This window comes from Pangasianodon hypophthalmus, chromosome 10, assembly GCF_027358585.1.
Source record: "Pangasianodon hypophthalmus isolate fPanHyp1 chromosome 10, fPanHyp1.pri, whole genome shotgun sequence".
NCBI classification, from domain to species: domain Eukaryota; kingdom Metazoa; phylum Chordata; class Actinopteri; order Siluriformes; family Pangasiidae; genus Pangasianodon; species Pangasianodon hypophthalmus.
Genome location: NC_069719.1, coordinates 12,977,256 through 13,000,951, shown reverse-complemented (window position 1 = coordinate 13,000,951; position 23,696 = coordinate 12,977,256). Strand labels below are relative to the sequence as shown.

The 23,696-nt window shown below is 39.8% G+C and overlaps 1 protein-coding gene across 6 annotated transcripts in view; it reads right to left on the bottom strand.

Moving 5' to 3' along the window:
• The window catches only part of cdc42bpaa (CDC42 binding protein kinase alpha (DMPK-like) a), a 59,190-nt gene that overhangs the window by 5,900 nt on the left and 29,594 nt on the right, over window positions 1-23,696 (bottom strand). For 2 of the 6 annotated variants that reach the window (XM_053237814.1, XM_053237816.1), the window contains 30 exons: window positions 23,490-23,569; window positions 22,183-22,343; window positions 21,883-22,002; window positions 21,615-21,748; window positions 17,838-18,080; window positions 17,633-17,743; window positions 16,824-17,071; window positions 16,577-16,682; window positions 12,251-12,375; window positions 11,995-12,100; window positions 11,661-11,809; window positions 11,339-11,430; window positions 11,161-11,237; window positions 10,842-10,880; window positions 9,280-9,399; window positions 9,099-9,182; window positions 8,599-8,704; window positions 8,365-8,501; window positions 8,083-8,222; window positions 7,109-7,190; window positions 5,979-6,198; window positions 5,801-5,863; window positions 5,114-5,707; window positions 4,924-5,021; window positions 4,641-4,725; window positions 3,747-3,870; window positions 3,469-3,586; window positions 3,023-3,202; window positions 2,045-2,162; window positions 1,748-1,911 (listed from right to left, as the gene is read on the bottom strand). In XM_053237814.1, the coding sequence (XP_053093789.1) occupies window positions 1,748-1,911; window positions 2,045-2,162; window positions 3,023-3,202; window positions 3,469-3,586; window positions 3,747-3,870; window positions 4,641-4,725; window positions 4,924-5,021; window positions 5,114-5,707; window positions 5,801-5,863; window positions 5,979-6,198; window positions 7,109-7,190; window positions 8,083-8,222; window positions 8,365-8,501; window positions 8,599-8,704; window positions 9,099-9,182; window positions 9,280-9,399; window positions 10,842-10,880; window positions 11,161-11,237; window positions 11,339-11,430; window positions 11,661-11,809; window positions 11,995-12,100; window positions 12,251-12,375; window positions 16,577-16,682; window positions 16,824-17,071; window positions 17,633-17,743; window positions 17,838-18,080; window positions 21,615-21,748; window positions 21,883-22,002; window positions 22,183-22,343; window positions 23,490-23,569 (4,224 nt within the window). Of the gene's footprint in view, window positions 1-1,017; window positions 1,093-1,747; window positions 1,912-2,044; window positions 2,163-3,022; window positions 3,203-3,468; window positions 3,587-3,746; window positions 3,871-4,640; window positions 4,726-4,923; window positions 5,022-5,113; window positions 5,708-5,800; window positions 5,864-5,978; window positions 6,199-7,108; window positions 7,191-8,082; window positions 8,223-8,364; window positions 8,502-8,598; window positions 8,705-9,098; window positions 9,183-9,279; window positions 9,400-10,841; window positions 10,881-11,160; window positions 11,238-11,338; window positions 11,431-11,660; window positions 11,810-11,994; window positions 12,101-12,250; window positions 12,376-16,576; window positions 16,683-16,823; window positions 17,072-17,632; window positions 17,744-17,837; window positions 18,081-21,614; window positions 21,749-21,882; window positions 22,003-22,182; window positions 22,344-23,489; window positions 23,570-23,696 lie in introns of all 6 variants that reach the window. The other 4 variants (XM_026934470.3, XM_026934472.3, XM_026934469.3 and 1 more) reach the window with 3 other exon arrangements.

Here is a 23,696-nt window from a genome sequence, read left to right as displayed (position 1 = left end):
TTTATTTATAATTGCACTATCTGTTGTCACCCAGATGAGGATGGGTTCCCTTTTGAGTCTGGTTCCTCTCAAGGTTTCTTCCTCGTATCGTCTCAGAGTTTTTCCTTGCCACCATCACCTCTGGCTTGCACATTAGGGAAAAATTCATATCATGTAAAATTTATATCTTGAATGTATTTATTTCTGTAAAGCTGCTTTGTGACAATGCCCATTGTTAAAAGCGCTATACAAATAAAATTGAATTGAATTGAATAGATAAAGCTGGTTATCTTTATCTTACTAAACAGGGTCCTTAAAGTCCTTTTGCTACACTACAAAATAGTTTACAGTTTATACTTGTTCTGTTCGGTGTATTTATTGTCTTGCACTCATCACACACTGTTGTGTATTGCACTTTATGTAGTCTTGCGTACTGTTCTGTGTTGCACCATGGTCCTGGAGAAACAAAATTTCGTTCCAATGTATACAGGCTATATAGAGGAATGACAATAAAAACCCGCTTGACTTGACTTCTACAAGGTTAACTTTGCTCCTCCAGTGCCGGGAGTGCAGCGGTCATCTCTGAACACATTTCCAGTCAGTTTTCAGGTAGCTCATGATATTGTGGCATACTTTATTCAAAACCAGAGTTTTCCTCTTATTCAGAATAGGGAACTCTGTGAGAATGTTCCAAGGAAACTTTACTGTCGGTCAATGGTATTTATTTGGTATCTATGTTTTATCATACTGTCAATTCGTGACTTTCTTGGAAGGTCTCGGCATGTGTGCGCATCTGCACAAGAAGGTAAAGTGGTGTTAACCCAGTGCTCACAAGTAGCATTTCTCACCCAGTGGGGTAGGGTGGAGAGGGGAGGGGCGTGGAGGGGGCCTGCAATGAACTTCAGGATTTCAGGTCTTAATAAACCCATGAAGATCTTTAATATGAACAAAGAGCACCACTAGTCTAACGGTTTGATTTGATGCTAGATGGATGGACATAGGAGGGGGTGTGCTGTATCACATAATGCTGCTGGTTACCTTTATCTTACTAAACAGGGTCCTTAAAGTCCTTTTCACATCAGGGGTCTTGCCTGTGGGAGAAACTGCCTTCCACTACAGAGAGTCACACATTGACCACATGTCATAATGGAGTCCACATACATGCGGTGGAAAAGAGTGTAGTGTGTGCACGAATGGTTTTTGTAGTGGAAGAATATGGCTCATTCTCTAGGCATGGTGCCACTCTATACATGCATATAGCGTGGGAAAGAAAGGACAGGATCCCTTTTTTTTTTTTTTTTTTTTTTTTTTTTAAGAGGGGGGGTTCTGGATGTGAAACAAAAGCCTAGACCTTTCTATATGCAGCATGGATGGCTTAAAAACAATACCGTGCTTCAGCGCAAATATAATTCTAGCTGTGATTAGTGTCAACTCCACCCTCTGTCACTGCTGCCCAGTGTAGATTAGAATGAAGCAAAGAACTCTAGGTGTGAAAACTTTACCTGTCACAGCTTTCTGAAAGTCTAAGAGATTCCATACACACAATAAAAACACACTAATCAAGTAAATTACGCACTTTTATTAGTTTGGCAATGCAGACTAATAAAAATGCACTATTTATGTCATTTTTGTCAGTGTTTTTTGCAACAACTGAAATATTTGGCAAGAAATGTATTCTGCTTGATAGATTAGCAGTTATTATAACTATAGTATTCATTAAATGTGAACTACATGTGTTCCAGGCCTCCCACATAGTACTATTACCCACCTCTCTGTCAAACTGGGAGAGGGGGGCATCACCTGCACAGTCCATGCCTCCCCCTGACGAGAGTGAGCCCTCAGAGGGTGAGGTCATCGCCTGTTGTTTGCTGGAGCCATAACTCCCACTAGAGAACTCCCTTCTAAGAGCACTGCCATTCTGCGAGGATGAACCTATGAGGCAAAGACCAAGCTTTATGTCCATTCAAAAAGTGAATGAAAACTCTTAATGGGCCTTTTCAATTATTCTCTTTTTCAAGATATGTCTTTCTATTCTTTCTTATATAGCTCCGCTGCAGGAACTTACGTGTGCCAAGGCCACTGCTAGCACTCATGGAGCGGCCCGGTTCAGGTCTGGCCTTGCTTATGGAGGGGATGCTGACGGAGCCGCCCAATACTCCCCGGCTCTCCTGAGGACGCACATTCTGCACAGAACATTTGGGGATCAGAATGTATTGATTTACACATATTTATTACTTATGTCAAAGACAAATATTAAAATGCTATAATGTCAAAGATATCTATGTGTATATGCATGTTTACTTTTCTGCAGAATTTCTGTTCATCACCTATACAACAATAATTGTGCTGTGTATTTTCATTCATGTTTAAAATCTGCATTAGACCCAATAAATCTTTTGAGAAAGGTACTATCAAACCCAGTGTGGGTAAGTGGGGCCCTGATTTCCTAACGGTTTTGTGTGTAAAGGTGCTAACCTAATTACACCCACAAAAAACATTCTGATTTACAAACAACTGATGTACTAACAACGTCTAAGAATTGACTGTCTTAAATGAACAAACTACTATGTCTTATCCATTTTGCATGTTTGGCTTAATGACTATGCAGTTTGGGGAGTTTCTATCTAAAAACACAAAATGGTCTCAATGCAAACCGATTAATGTTATTATGATACTTAGCATTTCAATACAATCAAAAGTTAGTTGTTTTCACACTTTTGTTTTATGTTCATATCATAGTATTTTGCCACATCTAACAGTATTTTGTCACCTTTAGTCATTGTTATACTTCAGTTTAGAGCCTTTCTGTGATTAAAACTTGCCATGTCTACTGAAAATGAATAGCACATGCAGAAACCTCAATTACAAGTTTTCTACAACTACCTGTGACATCATTCATGCAATTATTCAGGCAATTTTAAAATACCCACAACATGCCCTCTACCTGGTTGTTTACACAATTTAGTAATTGTTATTTCAGATCTTTGTAAATCAGGGCCTTAATGTAGAGGGTGATAAATGATGCAAGGGTCCCTGGTCCTACCAGAGAGCAGATGGAGGCAGGAGTCCCGGGGGCAGAGCTTAGGGATGGGGAGTAGGAGGAAAGAGGGAAATCCTGGGATAGGAAGTTGTCGGCAGAGGTGACAGTCATGTGATAGACATGCTCAAAGCTGGTGGGGGTGGAGATGAGGCTCAGGCAGGGAGAGGGGAGAGGAGAACCGGGCTACAGCATGAGTGACGACAGAGTGAGAGAGTGGGATAGTGGAACAGACATAGTGAGAAATGGAGGAAAAAGCAGCCATGGACATCTTAAATGAATAGTGATGGCAGCTGACTCAGATAATGGGAGGGGAAAGAGAGTACCAAAAATACCAAGAATAGACATTGATACATAATAAATAGAAAAGTGCTAGGAATTTTGGCAAAATGGAAATAAATGGGATGGGAGGCAGGAATGATCAATGTAAACAAATTTTTCCCTGATCTTACCATTGGCAGGTCTTTAAGTATTTGGATCCCATCTCCAGGACCCATATGAACAACATGGTTGAAGTTGGTTGGATTTGAAATCAGCTTATTCCTCATCTCAGGATCTCTAAGCATCTCTCTAAAGCATGAAAGAAAATAATACATCAAAACAATGAGGAGGAGCGCACGTCAAAATTTTCACCCTTCAGGTGTAATGCAGAAACAATGGTTCTCTTTATAATTGCATCCAAGTACTGATTTGTATGTGCTGGTAGGTGTATACTGTAAATTTCTTTCACCTCCGTTGTTGCAGCCTCTCTTCCTCTGGCACTCTGAAGGAAAATCTGCGTTTGCTTGTCATACTGCGCACCATCTGCTTCCGGCTGTTATTAGATGTCTCTGGAACCACCAGCTCGTCTCCCTCTGTAACAGATGACAATATCAGTACAGACACTATCACCACATCTAACTTCCTAATTAGTGAACAGTGTTGGTTAAATTACTAAGGAAATGTAATCCGGTGCTGATTATAAAATTACATAATTAAAGATCTAATCAGTGGTGTAATCCTGTGTTTACACTAGCAAACAACAATTCCCTGGGCGGCTTGTCTTTTGTGGGCATGCGTAGTGACTGAAACAACAGATGTGTATTATACAGCACATTCATGTATATAGTCTACTGTGTTATACAATAGAGCGTATTGTATTGTATCATTCCGTACAAGGGTCTCAATTTGATATGCATAGTGAATATATTCAAATGACTGCATAATGAAGTAGGCTATTTTATAGTAAAATAAGTTTTATTTTAATTAAGTGTAATAAACTTTACACTTAAACATTCTCCTATGCACACTGTTTTTCATGAGCTAATATGCTGGGTTACTAGCAGGTAGAAATACCATTGCATCAGTGGCGACACAGACGAAAACATACACACAAACACACTTTTCCTGTTGCTTTAAGACACCATTTCCCAACTTACTCAATCTGGGTTAAAGAAATCACTGTGGTGATTGGTAAGTTCATAGCTGAAGATATGAGACTCTAATTGGTATGGGGAGAAAAACATGTTTGAGCTACAGAAAGCTGCATGACACGCCACCTCAAAAGTCACACCAGCAGGGCCGCAAAACTATCTTGAATTGGGATAGATATCAAATAAAGTTGTGGGTGGAACCCAGCACATACCTGCTGTTTTATTTTTAAAGTAGATTAGCCGTACTGTTTCCAGCCCTAGCAGGTTCAATGAGCCGTCTGTGTTCAGAGGATGAACCTCAACAGAAGAAGCAACAAAAGCAAATCTGTTACAGAGTGCATCAGGATACTAACAAGTTACTTTTACTTACTACAAATTGTAAGTTATTAATTTTTATGACAAAATATAAACAGTGATTAGATAAATAAAGCTACCTAAACAACAAACAATTCTTCTGAATACTAGCTGTGCGACATGCATGCCTTAAATAATTACCTTTTTCAGAGGAATTGTCTGGATCCACTCCATACTGTTCACATCAAACACATCCACTGCATTCTCACTGTACACTGATAAGTAAGGTGCATTATAACCTGCAGAGAACAAAATGTAAATGCATTTCTTTGCAAACACAATCCATTAGTGAGTGATCTTCGGACAGATTAGTAGTGTTGACAGCACTTACAACAGGCAGTTGGCACAGCTGGCCACATCAGCTCCTGCTGGCGTGAGCGCCTACCCTGGCAGTCAACATAAACTCCAATGCTGCTAAAGCACAGGAGTAACTCTTTAATGGAAATTTCCACAGCGCAGAGTGCGTCCAAGCCCAGCTGCCCTATGAAAGCCAGGGTGTGGTCCTCCGGGTGGAGCAGGCTAGTGGGAGGCCCATCTCCTTGCAAGCTGTAGCGTAGGAATCCAGCCTGGTAACCTACACACAGCTTATCCCCATGTAGAGCCATCCACTGCACCACTCCGGGTACCTGCAGCTCCCGCAGCTTCCGGTACCGCGTTTTACCCTTGTTGAGCTCATAGCAGATTACCTGTCTCTTCATGGCAACGCACAGGCAGGGGCGAACACCATGCTTCAATGTGCCAGACACCAATGTCTGGCAGCCCTTAGTCTCAGGAAGCTTGTAGAAGTCTGTGTCCCGATCGTCCAGAGCCGCCATGGAGAAAAGGCGAACATGGCGGTTACGGCCAGAGATGACAGCTAGCAGCTGCTCAGAGGGAATCAGGTCAATCAGGTGGACCTTTTTATTATCCCCTACCTTGATAATCTCTGTGAGACAATGAAGAAACAAATACATGAGAGAGGTCAGGAGGAAGAAGGTAAACTACGACATAACTTTCATTAGTACAACAAAAGGCTTACCATCTTTGGTGACATGGATAACATACAGTCCCTCCTCATTGCCCAGGGCTATTCTCTCATGATCTGTATTTTTAAAATAAAAAAGAAAAGGAAAAAGATAAGTGGGAATGTTATTCTGTACTACAGTGTTGCAGAGAGCTTAAAGTGCTTTTACTACTCTGTCATTGTGTCACAGCACCTATAATAGCAGCAGACTGGGTGGTTTTGATAAGAGGCAGGCTGCTGTCATAAGCTTCTTTAGGGACATAAACAGCACGCTCCTTTAACTTGTTCTTCTTTAGGAGACGGTGCAGCTCATTCAGCAGTCCCACCCACTTATTCTTTTCCTGATCACTGTCAGCCAAGATCAGGATGGAACATTTTTTACTGCCGGATGCAGAGAGCTGTGACGCTGTAACCTGAAGGAGAGATAACAGGTAGCATTTTGTAACGGAATGGTTACAGAGCCAAACAGAGCCAAACGTTGCATAAACTAGAACAAACAAATCCTGTGCTACCTCAGAAATGATATGTCACATCTGTGTGAAAAAGCTTTTTGTTTTCTAGTCTCAGCACTCATGGTAATTGCACTCACTCAGGTAATTTGTGAACTACCATCACCACCTGACGTGTCCAATACAAAATAACATTTCCCATCTGCCTGAGGTTCACATCAAGCATATTTGTGAAATGCATTTAAAAAAGGCTAATATGTAAATCACATTTAAAGATAACTTGTAACAATGACAAAAAAAAAAAAGCATGTTTAAAGATGACAAAGTCTGAAATGATCAAGAATTCGCTCAGCCTCACTACTTAAAGAAGGCTAGTGATTAAGTTAGCATAATGTCTTAAAAGTCAAATCCAAGTGATTTATTCTAGTTAATTTATGCTGACTCATTGTGTCAGAATGCAGAGTGAAAAATGATCTAACAACAACCTGTATATGAATAAAAATTTTTTTTTTTTTCATATGTTTTTGGTCACTAATTACTTATCTGTAAATTTCTTAAAATAAACACTAAAATAATAATTAAAAAAAGTTTGCTTCACAGTTAAACTAATGAATCACTGTATTTAAAAACAACTTCTGAGTGATGCATTAATTTGTTTATTTTTTCCTGGCAACTGCTCTAGCGCCTGTGGTACCTGCTCAAAACGTTAACGTTAATTATATTACAACATTATGATAACATGGCACAGAGTGCCCAACTGTGACATCTCTATCACAAGTCATTTGTACAAATAACTGTAAATGGTAGCTCTAGCATTAAGATCCATTATGCTTTAAGTAAACCTAAACAAGTACAAACCCAGGGTTTAACTCACCCTGAAAATACAGGGAATGTCCTTCCTACTGGCATGGATGACATCGGATGCTAGTACTGAGCTGACTGAAAAATCCTCATCCCTGCAGAAAGAAGAGAATTTTCAGACAATTATAATGGCCCCAGATACAGATTCCAAATGAACTTTATGTGTATCCTTAACAGAACAGTCTGTTCACAATCTCTATTTATATTGCTAGATTCTGATTTGGTCTTGGGGTAGTTCAGCAGCAGGATATTTAATGGCCAGATATGATCTCACTAGTCTAACTGTTGTTTAATTGTTGTGACAATACAAATATTTGACAGAAGATTCCTCTCCACATCTGAGACAAAACAGCATCTAACATTGAGCCTCTGTATTTCAAACTAAAATGATGTTACAGATTACATCATTTGATCAGTCAGCAGAGATAGTCATGGGCCTCACACTCCTGACACTTCCTGCCTCTCCAAAGACCAGTGTAATACTGCAAATAAACAATATCTTCTATAAAGCGACGTGTCGATGCGAAAAATGCACGCCATATGTAATACAAGACAAAGTCACATGCATGTGAGAAATGATGTTTAATGTCAAAAATGTCAAAAAATCATGCTGCTTGTATTTTTAAGTAATTTCCACCTTGGTAAAATTTCATCCAAGTGTCATTAGACAGACCACAAGAAGACTTTGTTGTAAAGCTGCTCAATGTTTGATACTGTCCGACACTTATCTGCAACGAAGTTGTTTTTTTAGGTTGTTTATATTAATGCATTATCCTTTAGCAAAGTAGATATATTCTTTTACTTATCTTCCAACAGCCACCTAAAGCCTGTCAGGAAATAACCCTTCTCATACTACCTCCCATCCATACAATAAAATATGGATAGCAGAAAGGCGTTTTCTCACAGGGCCTTTTTCCTCCCAACAAAATCTCAGTTAGACAGTTAGATACGATAACACATTTGAAAGTGGTTTCAATAATAACTGACCTCATGTCGATGACCTGGCTAACCACTACACTTGGCTGCGCGACCTTGCCCTCTGCAAGCTCATAGAGGAACAACTTAAAGTCACACACAACAGCAAGGGCCTTCTGCCAGCCTTTCTTCACCCCTGCTGGCTTAGGCACCTGAAAAGTAATCATAATGATAAACACAGTGAGGATTTATAACAAAACTCCACCTTATATATTTATAGTACACAGTCAATGCAGAAAGAAAATAAATCAATTAACTATAGAAGTGATGACAGCAAAAAGCGGAGATTCCTACCCTAACATGGCCCTCATAAGCTGTGCCAATGCCCTTCTGTGTGTCGATACCCAGTGGACCTTTCGTTTGGTCTGGTGGAATAGGACACACTGCAGGGGCTTTGTCCGCACATGTCACATGGCATGAGAAGTTGCAGACTGCAGGAAAGCAGAGAGAGCAGGTAAATGGAATCTGAAAACAATCAAAGTTTTTTAAGTTGTTTTTTTAAATTTTATTAGTTATAGTGTATATCACCTTCGCATATACAGCCTTGTCGGATGAGTCCCACCATCAGAGAAGTGCACTGGTTACACTTAGTGGGGGCATTGAAGGACTTTACCACAAACTGGTGAGCTTTTGGCTGCAAGGGAGAAGAGAAAATCTAAATGCAAAGAATTCAAGAAAGTACATTTAATTTAATTTAGAAGATAGTGGTTTTGATAATCAAAAATGGGCTAGAAGGCCTGAACGCTTTTGCAAACAAGAGAACTTATGAATTTGAAGGCATCATGATTGATAGAAGAGATGCTTCCTAGTACTGTTTTTCTCTTGTTTACAGAACCTGGGTAAGTTACAGAGGCAGAGTATATATTTTCCTGTCAGCTGTCCAAATATGAGGAGAAATATTACAAAAATGTTAGAAATCACTGGCCCCAACTTTAATGATCTTTTTTTTTTAGTGCTATTACTTGATTTGAGAATACGGAGTATATTTAATAATTAATGTACACAAATAAATAAATGGGAGTCAATACCTTAGGTGTGGTAAACCCAGAGCTGCTGTATCCTCCTGATCGCATGGTAGGAGTCTGTGTACCTCTGTGGGGATAATCTATCGGCTGGAAGAGTAAAGCTATTCATTAGCACACAAACACAATTATCATGCTTCACTATTCCACATATGAGTGTGTGTTGCATGATGTGTGTAAAGATCACCTCTAGAGGCTCCAGGTCACTGGTGGTGGAAGGAGAACGAGAGTGGGATACAACTTGAGACTTGCGATCATCATCTCGGGACGGTGTGTTTGACAAGCTAAAGTTGTCAATGGAGTCAATCTGAAGGGACAGAGATGATGAGTCAGACACAAAGGTAAAATACTAACCTTAATTTTTACCCTAATTAAGAGTTTCCTAGGAGATATGTATATATAAATAAAAGTTCTGCTAAATCTAAATCACAAAAATTACCAAATTAATTAAATCTTCACACAATAATGTTTTGTATTACCAACAATGTTGGTACTAGAGCTCCTAGGCAAAAAATCCTAGGCAAATCTTAAATATTGCAAATCCATAGTCACTTCATACATTCAAATGCTGCTTACATGGTATGTTCTCAACTTTAACAATGTACATGACAAGTTATGGATGCACACCAGCTGTGAGTTTTGAAAAAGTTAAAGCCACAATCATGAGTTTCAGAACACCTAATTTGAACACCTGTGCTAATTTAACCGCTAATTTCACACAAAGAGCTCTGAAGGAAAAAAATACAATAATAAATCTCCATTCCAAAGTACTTGTTTTGTATTTAGATTAAAATACACTAAGCATATAACATTATGATATATAAGCATATGCATATAAGATAAAATGCATTTCATGATTGTGCCTTTAAAATGCACTATACGGCCAACAGTTTGTGGACACCTGACCATCACACCCATTCATGCATTTTGAACCTCTCATTCCAGCTTTAGTCCCCCTTTGCTGTTATAATAACCTCCAATCTTCTGGAAAAGCTTTCCACTAGATTTTGGAGCATGGCTGTGCAGGCCACTCGAGTTCTTCCACTCCAACCTTTGCAAACCACGTCTTCATGAACCTTGCTTTGTGCACAGGGGCATGTGTCACTGGAACACGCTTGAGCTTCTTAGTTCCACTAAAGGAAAACTGTAATGCTACAGCATTTGTGGGAACCGTTTGGCGAAGACTAACATATATGTGTGTGATGGTCAGGTGTCCACAAATGTTTGGCCTTATGGTGTACATTAAATATACAAAGAACCCCAAAAAAAAAAAAAAAAAAAAAAAAAACATTCATGCCTCGACATTGGTAAAAATACATGCCACACAATACATGCTATTTGCATAAAAAAGAGAACTCATTAAAACTATTATAGGTAATTGTGAAATCCTGATTATGATTATATAGAAAGCATTTTCTGCTTGGGTAAAGTAAGTTTCCACACTTTTTGTCTTCATGACAAATATGGCTATACCAGGAACATATGTGAACTAAAGATAAGCTGAAAAAGGAGCCCCACCCCAGTTCACAGATACAAAACCGAGCATCAGTATAGAGCACACCCATATGTTATGACCCTAATACTACAGATCACAGCGATGTCCAGGTGCAAGTCCAGATCCATGCATTTCGAGAATGTAAACACATGCATTAAAGCCACAGAGAATATCACACTGTCAGTGAGAATACAACAAAAACAAAAAAAATTTCACTGCACCCAATGTACCACCAAGACAAACCAGGAGCTTACATGTCTGCCTTTGCTGGCTTGACCACAGGCAGGGGATCGCTTCAATATAAACAAAAAATAAAAATCAAGAATAGATCATGTCAATACAGGGACAAGTGACAAAAAATCTGCAGATAGGGCATGTCTGAAAACATTTTGGAAAGAAACAAGCCTGAATGGGAAGTAGATGGAAGCAGAAAACATCTGGGATTATAAGTAGAGGTCCCAAGAAAAGCCATCAATAGCAACACCAATATGGAACCTTGACAGTTAAATATCCCAACTGTATTATGTTCATATTATTATGCCATTCCCAAGTGTTCAGTTTATCAGTACTAACATCAAAGTGTTCCACAGCAGAGGCTGGGGCATCGAGGAATGCAAGGAAGGAGTTCTGTGAATCTTGGTGCTTTACACCTGCAACACAAAGAACGTGATTTACAATAAAACATACAATACGCTGTAGATCAAAACATGTAGATTACCACAATCTGTGGTAAGAAGTTGGGAGAATTTACCCTTAGACAAACGTAGTTCTTCTGTTTCTCGTTTCAGTCTCTCAATCTCCGCCTGTAACTCCTGGTTCCTCTTTTCAGAGTCCTGGAGTTTGCTGATGGAGGGAAAACAACATTCAAATGATGAAGAAATTTGTGCATACCTCCCAGACTTCTACACTAATAACAATCATATTTTGGGAACAAAATCATGCACTTTATCCACAATTGGCTGACAGTACGAAATAAAAATATACTGTATTCTATTTAATAGTGTCTTGGCTTCTATCCAGAATCCCAGTAGACAGCATGATAATCTCTAGAGTATGTAGCTGAAAAGCTTTACCACTCAGTGGCCATGTTGGCGGCCTTCACTTTGTTGAGCTCATCTTGGATGGTTTGTTTTGCTTTTATCTCAGAGTCCAGTGCAGATTGCAGCTCCAGACGGGCAGACATGTCCAGCTTAGCCAAACGTCGCATCTTCCATGGCATGTCCTGTCATGATGGAGGAATACAGTATAAAAACATAGTCACTGCTTTGGCAAAAATATCTTTCTTCTTACATTAATTTACCATGGAAAAATGTTTTTTTTTTCCCAAATAGTTAAATATTAAGAGATCATTTAAGAGGTCAAAGAGCTTAGCCCAAACAAACAATCAAACAAACAAACAAACTCTACCGTAGAGCGAGCACCAAGACTGGTGTTCCTCAGGCCCTCCAGCTCCTCATTCATCTTTGAGGCCAGAGCCTGGAGGTAGCCCCGTGCATCTTTCTCATCACTCACCCTATGGAAGAAAGTTTAAAAATTTAACTACAACTCATGTCCACTATGACATTATGTATAATGTCAATACTATAATACACTGTAATACAAGATATTTGCTGAACTAGTAAGTCAGCCACTAAAGAATTTTCTTGCTTTTTGGGTCACACACCACTGTATGATCTCTGTGATTTGAGCTTCCCAGTGGGCCACACTCTCTTTCTTATCAGCCAGCTCTCTCATTTCCTCCTCCAGCTGCTTGTGATTGCTGTTCAACTTCTTATAGGAGATCATCAGCTAGAGACACAGAAATGACAGAGATAACCACCACATATAGATATACCCGAGTAATTACTGTTTTAAGTAATATCAGTACTTCTACCTAATGCAATGCCCCCATGTAATAGTGTGACAGAGAGAGATGAATTTTTGGTATAAAGAGTTACTAGAGCTGGGCAATATAATAATATGATACTGGTATTAAGATTAATGGGAATACACTTTTATGAAACATCACAGGTAAAATCAGCTCTTTTATAACACTGCCCAATTGTCCACTGTTAGAGTAACAATTAACTGACCATTAAAATATATTTTTCGACAGATTATTGCATTTTTATTACATTCCCTCATTAAATAATTTGTATAGACGTAAAAGCTGCTACATGTTAAATTTTTGAATTTCACCCTCTCCAGTAGAAAAATATTATTGCAAACTACTTGCAGAAGAACATTTTGCAAAGTAGGTTGTGGTACATCCTTAGTCACATCCTCATGACTGCAAGTGCCAAGTAATATATTTTGGACGAGAATTCAAGGATGTGTTCAAAACACTATGCTGTGTATTAAGCAGTACGACTAATGGCGCACCGACATTGGGATAAGATCCTGAGAACATAAATAATCAGGTAACAGTGTTATGAGGGGGAAAAAAAAAAACTTGATTGTGCAGATCTATGTGACAGTCACAGTTACAGAGTATTAGACAATGGTTGGCATACAAATTTCCAGCCAGTTCTGCACAGACACCCCTGATTGTGAATTAGTAATACAGGATTGTCAGTGCAACTCACAGAAGCAGAATTATAGTATATTTTATTGTCCCCTGTCATTAATCACATTTTCTTTTCCGCTTTAACAATAAATTTCACACACACACACACACACACACACACACTCCGATCAGCCATAACATTAAAACCAATAACAGGTGAGGTGAATAACTCTTCCATCAAGGCATATGCAAGTTTCCAGACATTTCTGGGGGGAATGGCCCAAGCCCTCACCCTCCGATCCAACAGGTCCCAGACATGCTAAATGGGATTAAGATCTGGGCTCTTCACTGGCCATGGGAGCACACTGACTTTCCTGTCTTGCAGGAAATCAAGAACGAGCAGTATGGCTGGTGGCTTTGTCATGCTGGAGGGTCATGTCAGGATGAGCCTGCAGGAACAGCGTTGAGATTGCCTGCAATGACAACAAGCTCAGTCCAATGATGCTGCGACACACCGCCCCATGGGACCATGAGGGACCCTCTACCTCTGAATCTATCCCACTCCAGAGTACAGGCCTCGGTGTAACGCTCATTCCTTCGAAGATAAACGCAAGTCCGACCATCACCCCTGGTGAGACAAAACCACGATTCATTAGTGAAGAGGACTTTTCGCCTGTCTTGTCTGGTCCGGTGAAGGTGGATTTGTGCCCACAGGTGATGTTGTTGCCGGTGATGTCTTGCTATGACCTGCCTTACAACAGGCCTACGAGCCCTCAGTCCAGCCTCTCTCAGCCTATTGCAGACAGTCTGAGCATTGATGGAGGGATTGTGCGTTCCTGATGTAACTCAGGCAGTTGTTGCTGCTTGCATCGCACCGCGGGTGTGATGCTCGGATGAACTGATCCTGTGCAGGTGTTGTTACACGCGGTCTGCCACTGCGAGGACAATCAGCTGTCCTTCCTGTCTCCTTGTAGCACTGTCTTACACATCTCACATTGCAGTTTATTGCCCTGGCCACATCTGTAGTCCTCATGCCTCCCTGCAGTATCACTATGGCACATTCACAGGTGAACAGGCACCCTAGGCATATTTCTTCTGGTGTTTTTCAGAGAGTCAGTAGAAAGGTCTCTTTAGTGTCCTAAGTTATTGTAACTGTGACCTTAATTGCCTACCATCTGTAAACTGTTAGTGTCTTAGGGACCATTCCACAGGTGCATATGCATTAATTTATGGGTCATTGAACAAACATGGAAAACATTTTTTAAACACTCTCCAATAAAGATCTGTAAAGTTTATTTGGATTTTACAAAATTATCACTAAATACAGTATCCTGAAAAAGGGATTTTTTTTTAAGAGTTTATATATAAACTAAGTTTCATATATTGTGTCTGTGTGTATATTATATATATATGTATTTTTTTTTTAAAGGCACTGTATTGCTACAATTTTTTTTAGTAAACATAAATATTATATTATATTTGTCCTGGAGTACTACAATTCTTTTTTTTACGACATTGCCCATCCCATAAGGGTTATTCAAATAATAATTCATATTTAAAATTTAGTGAATTGTTAGAACTATGGCGACCAATGATAACCAGTGTTTCCCAACATATTATTGATACATTTGCAAACCAGAAAAAAACAGAAAGACATGCCAAACCTTTCAAGAGCAACCAGGCTCAGTTCCATTTTGTGTATACATATTATGTTCTGACAGATTTTATTACACATTAATGAAAAACAAAGTTGAGAAGAGAGACTACTAATGTGAGATAGGGGAGGGAAGGTGGGGCTTCCTGGGGGTGTCAGACTTCAAACCTATGCAACTATCAGTCATTCCACATTCCTTCGTTGATTGGCACATCTGCCACTTTTATTAGGGGAAAAAAAGAAACCTGCACTTTTGCTGCATTTTTGAGAGACAACTCATACTAGCGCACTCTTATCTCAAAATGCATCACGCCTATGGAAAAAGCGGAAAGGCTGGCAGGTCTGTTGTGCACACTAACTTTGTTTAATACCAGGATGTGTGTGTACATACAATGAAAGAATTAAAAAACTGCCCAAAAAACACACAGTCCCAGAGTAATGAATGTGAATATGCACACACAACTGGGAGAGCATTTGACTACTGTCTGGTTTCTATTACATCTACTAAACGGCCTCATAAATTTAGTTTAAACCCCATGTGGACCACTAGGACTCAATTAGTAAATCCATGCCCTATCAGTCAGAGTTCCTGCATACAGTAAATAATCCACAACACAACCTGCTCAGAGAAGAATACCTCCCATAAGAGAATAATAAAATGTTAATATAAGCAGTGTCACAGAGGGCGTAAGGTGAGCACAGCAGTATACAAAACCTCATTGTCACTGATATTCTGCACAGCTGCTCCCCTAAGCCCCCTCTACCAGCAGTGGGTTCATTTATAAACATGACCCAATCTGTGCAGACACAGCTCTGCCTATCTGTTGTAAACATGTTGGTTTGCTGACGTAGGAATTTAGAGGATTCTGTGTTTATTTCAAGTGCCAGTGAAGCATCCAACCACACTGAGATTATGGACTGATTATTTCAAACATTTCATGTATTCAGTGCACTACGACAGGAGCAACAAACCCCTGCAGTGAGAGCAGGCTGCTCATGTTTCTCAAATTCCACTTTTCATATTTGTGTTCTTTCTGCTTACAAATGCCGGATGCTACTGACTGACTTTCCAAGAACATTCTGACAGCTGCACATATTTAGTTCAAAGCATCGAAAGTATATCTTCACAAAGGGGTGCTGTTCTTGCCTTATTCAACCAAGAGCTCCACTAATGTTTTTTAAAGTTTCAAAAAGGTTGGATAATTTCTGTATATTACAAAACCACGGAAACTCAAAATGTCAGCTTTTCCAAAGAAGCATAATGCATCTCAATTGTATTTTTTTTTTTACTTCCCAGATCAACATGGACCAAGACTACATTCTGTTTTTCTGGGAGGCCTGCTGTAGTGAACCAGGCTGTTTGATTTGAGAAAACCTGTGATAAGACATACAACCATTGCTGGGGTAAGGGGACACCATTTGTGGGAACTTATAAGGCAAGACATTCTGCTCTAGCTCTCTCAAAGCCTTTGGTCTTTTGTTGCTAAAGCAGCCAAACTTCCTGATGCCAGAATGTCCTGTCTGAGTATACAGGCTGTCTGTAAAGCTTTCCATGTGTCCCAGTAGGCGCTTTGCCTGCCTGGAACGTCTAGAAAATGGCATGATGCTCAAGAACACTTTTGATTATCTGGCTGCCCTCAACAGTCTAGCACTAAAACCAGTCACACTTCTGATCTCACCCTTGTTCAACATAACCATGAAAAGAGAACATAAAGTCCTGAATTTAAACTTGGGTAATATGAGCTAGATGTACAGGAAGTAAGATGAGATAGGTGTGAGTATGTGTCTGTGTGTATTTGTAAGACAGAAAGAACAACAATGGGGCAGACAGACAAAAGCAGAATGCTCACGTTATCTAATTCGCTGGAGAGTTTCTTGTTCTCTTCCATCAGCAGCACTCTTTCCCTCTCATACTTTTGTTTGTAGTCCGTCTCAAACTCCTCTCGTTCGCTCTGACTGTGGGGGTGAGGAGATAACATTTATTAACCCTTTAAGCACACTAATTGTTTCTATAAGGAAAACATCTTTGACTGCATCAATCACAAAATACACAGAAAAATAACAAATAAATGTGCACATTTTGACAACATGCTGTACCTTTCTCTGCGGGTCTTCTCCAGCTTGTCTTTTAACATCATTATTTCTTTGTTTAAAGAAAGATGTTGTGCATCAGCATCACGGAGCTCCTTTTTCAGGCTTTTCAGCTCATTGGCATGTTGGACATTGCGGCGAGACAGCTCCTCCTCATAAAATACCGTCTTCTTCTCCAGATCAGCCCGCAGCTTAGTGAGCTCCTGGTGCTGTTCAGGGGCTCCGGTAGCTGGGGAGCGACCAGCCTGCTTTTGCTATTCCAAAACACAAAGCACAAATTAGACACCCAGTTCTCAGTCAAGAAAACACTCCAGTTTTTTTCAGCCTAATGTCTATATTCTACAAATGTGGTAGATAAGCAATAATTTTGACAAATTTCCCTTAACTAAAAAATAAATAAATAAACAGAAACCCATGTAAGTAAGTAAGTGAAACCCACTTGTGATGTAAGCCTGAGGGCTATTAAAGCAGCTTTTAAATACTAACTGACTAAAAAAAGTCCCATCTCTAAAAAGGACATATTATACCCATGTAAACTGTAATTTGCACATTATTGAAGGCATTCTACAAAAATCTCCAGCATAATTGTTCATTGGACTGCAGATGTTTATTAACTGCCCTTATACTTCCATTATAAGGGAGGTTCTAAATCCAGCTTTCTGTTATTTTCTTAGTACAGGGAAACATGCTTAAATTTCTGTTTAAGATAACTGCACAAATAGATTTGGTACATAGAGATTAGACTGAAGGAGCATTCCTTTAGGTAATATTGATTAGTGGATGCAAGTATGCGCAAACAAGTAAGTTTTATAAACCTTCACTGCCGTCAATTCCTCCTCCAGCTGTCTGCTGTACTGTTCACTGCGATCCCTCAGCTTCTTCTCTTTCTGGGCTTCCAAAGCACGCTCCTCGGCCTGGGCTTCCATCTAAAGCAAATACATAAATCCACAAGCAAGCCTCATTACTTTTTTGACAGATCTGATAAATACTGGGGTGTCACAGTCTCAGAGCTCTGCCCACCTCTTTTCTTGTCCTTTCTGCTTTGCGCAAATCCAGCCTCAGGGCCTCCAGCTTCTGGTTGAGTGCATCCATCTCCTCCTCTTTGTCTCGTAGTTGGCGAGAGAGGCGCTGTTTATGAGAGCGCAGCTCTGTCAATCGCTCACTCATCTCCGAGAACTCGTGCATAGCTAGCTTTCTCTGGCTGTCCGCCTCCTTCAGCTCCTTCCCCTGAGCCTTCAGCTTCTCTGCAGCCTCAGTCAGCTCCTACACAAAACACCAGCTCGAGGTTAGGCAGGAGATACAGCTCTAGCAACAAGTTATATCACAATTAAAGCCAAAAAAATTGATTTTCGCCTGTTTTGGGGGTGCCCATGTTCAGCATTGAATTTATTTGTCATGTCAAACTCCACAGTAGTGGTTAATGGCTCAAATGAAAGCGGACACTCAGGGCTTTAAGAATTTGCAGTTCATAAGTATTTCTGTTTTTCCCTAACAAACTAGGGGCAATATATTTAGAGAAAAGTTCCAAAAAAAACAAAATGGTTGGGTTTTTCACACAAATCTTTATACCTTCAAAGTAAATTCCTGCTCTCTGAGATGCACCAAGTGCTTGGCCCTAAGCATAAAAAATTTGAAGTAGTTACCTTCAACCACTAAAATTCTGTGTAAGGTTATCCAAACAGAGGCAAAAACATCTCCAAATGGCACAAAGCCTCTAAAAATGACGCAAAGCCTCCAAAAATAGCACACAGCTTCTAGAAATAGCAAGCATTGCTAAAAAATGGCACGGAAGAACATGTCCATATGGCACAAACCTCCAACAAATGACACAAAAAAAAAAAAAGCCTTCAAATGGCACATAATAAAATAACCACTGGCAGTAGCATGAAACTCTTAGTTACAAAATGTCCAATTTCACAAATAATAAGTTTGAAACTTAATCATCTCATTTAGCCTTTATTGAAATCACCACCAGAGCCCTGTTAGCACTGCCACATATGTAATATAGGCATGCAGAAGGTGCTGTTCCCATCTCCTATGACATGGACGTGGGGTTGGATTTTAAGAGGCAATATAACTATTTACAACAAATATGTAAGTGCAAAATATAAACTATTAAACACAAAACATGAAGAACAGTGCAAAAAAAAAAAAACCTGAATAAAAAAAAATTCAAGAGTCAGAGTCTAGTCACTGAGCTTGGTTGTCCTTGACATCACCACCACTCAGTGAAACAAAGACGGTCCACTAGTACACAAGGACACATCGCAGGACCTGCATTTGTAAACAGTCTTGCTGTACTTCTAACTTTGAAGGCAGAGTACACAATGTTTTCTCCCAGCTAGGGCTTTGTCTTTTGGCAGAGGTTGAGGTATCTACAGTAGTCACTGGATAGCATGGCCTCTTGTCTACCACGTGTGACACTTCACTGCCAGCTGAAGCCTCCCCTAGCTCAGACACTCTGAACTTGTGGCTTCATCACTCCCAAAATCCATAATTCTAGACCTTGTGACTACCATTCTTTCATCAATGGCCAGGTTCTGCTGAGGCTGGTAGAATGCCCTGCATGTCACTAAGAGCTGCTTCCTGAGGTGCTTCACACGAAAGAGCCAATCACAACCAGTGGTGCCTTTTAGCCGGTCATTCTGCTGTTTATTGTTTACACTGCTCATGTGCAGGTTCCAGAATATGGCCTCAAATCTGTAGCCTGCCATGACAGAGGATGGAAATAGTAAAGTATGGAGTTTATCCTTTCTCCACAAATCTCAAATGCTAGATGGCTTTACAAGCCTTTAGTAGGTCACAGTAAAAGACTAGGCCTTTGTGCATTTGTGCATCTTCAGGCTAGTTAACAGGACTCCATTTGTCTACATGCCCTTCTTCTGCCTGTACTCTGCATACAGGTTTGTGTTGTTGCAGAGACTCTTGACTGTGACTTTATCAAAAAACAACTGGGACAGCTCATGTGCTGCTGGTGGCTATCAAGCTGTACTCCAGGAGTGTGGGCAGGAGAAAAGTCATCCTCGTTAATACTGAGCCACCTGTCCTGTTCAGGTTGTGCTGCAGGCGCAGGAGCACTGGCTTTCCTAACGGCTCAAATGGTTGACACAAGTGCTGCCTCTTCTCTGGCTTCTCTAGGGGAGAGGTAGTTGGATCTGTGAGTTTTGCAATGGAAAGCTCCATGTGGGTGTTGGGGAGGAAGCCTCAAAAGAAGTCTGAGGTGGATCAGGAGCATTTTCTTCTTCTATTTCTACTGCAAAGTACAATAAAGTACCCAAAATCCCCTTTAGTAAATGATAAATTGGCTATTATATTTATATAATAATAATTCTATAATAATTATATTTAGCTATCAAAAAGCCCATGTTGGTGCATTTGCTGTTGTTTATTACTACACGAACAGCAAGACATAAAACATTTCCATGCTCCATGTGGAAAAAATGCAGTGCCATACCACATCTGAAAAAACTGCAGTGCCATGGTACATGTGAAAAAATGTCCTGCCATGTTACTTGCAAAAATGGAGTGCCATGCCACAGGAAAAAAAAATATATATTTCCATACTACCTGCAAAAAAATAACATACAAGCAAAAGCTAAAAATAGAAAGCAACACAGCTTACATACATTTCAAGAAGCGAGTTCAGTCCTTGCTGGAATGCTTGCTCCTCAGCTCAGTCCATGTTGGCTTCCTCCTAAAAACCCTCAAACTCGCCATCGCTCTAAGACGTTAATAAATTGCGCGCTGAGCGAAAACCAAGAGTAAACTATTAGAGGAAGCAAACGCTGTAGAGACTAAAAAATGCCAATGCCAATACTTAACTTTTGGGGGGAGGACAACCAGGCCTGAACAGCCATCAGGGTTGCTTGCACAACAAACCAGTCTGGTGCTACAAGTTGATTGGCCTGTACCTGCTGACTGCCAGCATATCGACAGCTCCGAACCAATAGGTGCGTGCGTAAAAGTGGGGGTTGGGGGAGAATACACAATTTTGTTGCTCTGTCTCTGAATGGTTAATCTTGGCAAGTGAGGTCTTGTTTGAAAGCTAAAAGTTTCTACAATTGATCCACATGGATGTCAATCAAGTAAGACTGACCTATTAAAATTTATACCAGGGTTTGTTCAGCATAGCCAAGGTATCTACAATGTATGGCTAATTACTAAATTTCAAACCCTTAATGCATTTCAAAGATGACATCTCTGACTAAATGTGGAACTTTGCATTTTTTTTTTCTTCTTCAATAGCACTGATGGACTATATAACAATGGAAATGTGCATGATTTATAAAACCGGAAGTTTACATTTATAAAAGTCTGATATTGTGTTTAAATGTTGTAATTTTATTGTGGCAGTTGTGTACAGTGTTTTACAATCATAAAAGCTTTAGTTGTGCTGTCTGTTTTATCTCTGTATCAATGTTACAGTGGAGAAGTGTGACTTGCTTGCCCAACAGGGGGCTCACACCACTCCCCTTTTCCATCATCCTGCTCACAAGCAGCTAAACACAGAGTCACAACACTTTACACAAAGAAAGCCAACGGTATTCTGACTATTACAACATACTTGCGGCGATAAAATAATTCATTCGTTATACTGATTGAAAATGTCGGAGAAGTCGATTGCCATTCCGCCAGCGGAATGAAACTCCAGTGTACTGGTAAAAAAGACAGGCCTAAGAAGGGCCAACAAAGATTCTCAGCTTTTCGAGCTGAAAGAAGCCCAGTGCACTGAAACCTAGTCCGCTTATAGTAACTTAGGAGTAAGGGGCAGAAAAGGGGCTGTTCATGAACCTGTACCTTTTGCATGTCCTCCTTCTCCTGCTTCATGGTTTTTATTTGTTTCTCTAGAGAGCAGACGTGTTTGGTGGACTCCTCCAGATCTTTTCGGGTTGCACTGGCCTGTTCCAACTTCTGCTCCAACTGACCAGAGTCTGAGGAGTGACAAACCAGGAAAAAGTGGCAAACCAGTCAAAAACATGCAAAGGCGCACATTTAAAGGGGCAGGAATGATAGCATGAAGAATATACTAGGTGGCATAACCAATGTTACAGGAACATTTAGTTACCTGCTATCTGCTTCTTTAGAGTCTCAATCTCCTCTTTCAGGCCTCGGATCTCAAACTCCCTGTTAGCAGAGCCAGGAGCATCTCCAGCATGCTGCAGAGCTTGCACAGTCTGAGTGGACTCTTTTTAAAAAAAAAAAAAAAAAAAAAAAAAAAACAGGGCAAATATGAATGAGCTAGGGATAAAATTGCTAAAGTACACTTCACTGAAACTACAGTTAGACATGCTTAATAAAACAGTCAATAAATAATTAGAACATTCAGCATGCCTCAGATTATGTGATTAGTTTGTAAGAGACTGACCCTGCAGTTTGCGGCTGAGCTCCAATTTTTCCTGCTCCAGACGGCGGAGCCTCCTCTCGTATGCCTCAGTAGCTAGGCTCTCCTCCAAGCTACGCTGTACACACACGTCCATCTGCACAGGTGCCACCAACTCATGCAGACACCCACGGTCAGATAGAGGGCTGATGGACAGAGGCCAGAGGATAAACCCAAACAAGCAAACTGTCTCCATTTTGTTTCATGTCTTGCTGGTTTCAATTGTATTCCTATTTAGTGCTATCCAATTATATACAGTATGACTTCTCTCAGCCTCAGTGGTATGGCAGAATACAAGATTTTGTAAGTCTATCAATTTTTTCACTTGCATTAAGTAAATACTGTACATCATACAATCAGTGAATTATCCTCACTGTGAGCAACCAATCATTAGCAGCATAGTGCCCATGGACATGCGAGCAAGAATTACTAAAAAATAGTAACACAGGTGGCAAGGACAAAGGTGCGGAAAAATTAACAATACAACTGTAAAGAAAGAAAACTATTTTCTTCTTATCATAAATAATGATTTTGTTGAATAATGCCAGCAGAATGGTAGTTTTTCTGTATCATCAACTACATTAACTACCAAGTCAAGTAGCAGGGAAAAAAAAAAAAAAAAAAGAAAATCAAACAGCCCTCTACAAAGAGGTTATAGTATTAGAGACTATTGTGTCACTTCTGTAAGAAGTGAATTTGTATATTTACAACAGAGGTATCTTTTTTTTTTTTTTTTTTTGAGACACTCCATTGTTCCCTAGAAAATTAAGTCATGATTGAGTTTTTATCTTTTATCTTTTCTTATCTTTTTATCTTTTGTTATCTTTTCTTATCCTTTTATCTTCTGTGTGTGTATTGCCTTTGTGTAGAACCTTTCTCAGAGATCTGCGCTCACTTACTAGCATTACATCAACAACGATTTTATTTCCATAAATTAATGTGTACAATTTTGACTGACCACAAAAAAGGCAACTTATTTTTTGTCAGGCATACTACGTCCCAGGCAAAACCTAAACCTGAGCAGGACAAAGGATAAAATAAGCAAACCAGTGAGAGCTGTTTTGCAGCTGTACATGGACATAAAGTGGTCGGTTTAATGCCTCAGTTGGGTTAAACAGTAACTTTCCACAATAATCTGGCTTGCTAAGCATACACAACCAGCTACATAAACCACATAATTAATCAAGCATCATTTCTCACAGTCAGAATTCAATTTTGAAAAAGTCTCCTTCCACAAGAGTGAATGTCTCTGCAGAAATGAGAATATAAAGAATGTTAATTGTTAAGCTTACCACTGACTAGTGTAAGTAAAGCCTACAAATGGAAGATGATGTCCAGAGAAGGCTGTTATAGAGGGAGGAGGCATTGTCTCCTGGAAAAAAATAAATAAATTGGACACAATGAACCAGACTGATCAGCAAAACACTTAACTTAGCAACATCTTAAAATGACTCACTTCGATTAATCACGACTCAATTACTACTATTCATGCTAAATAG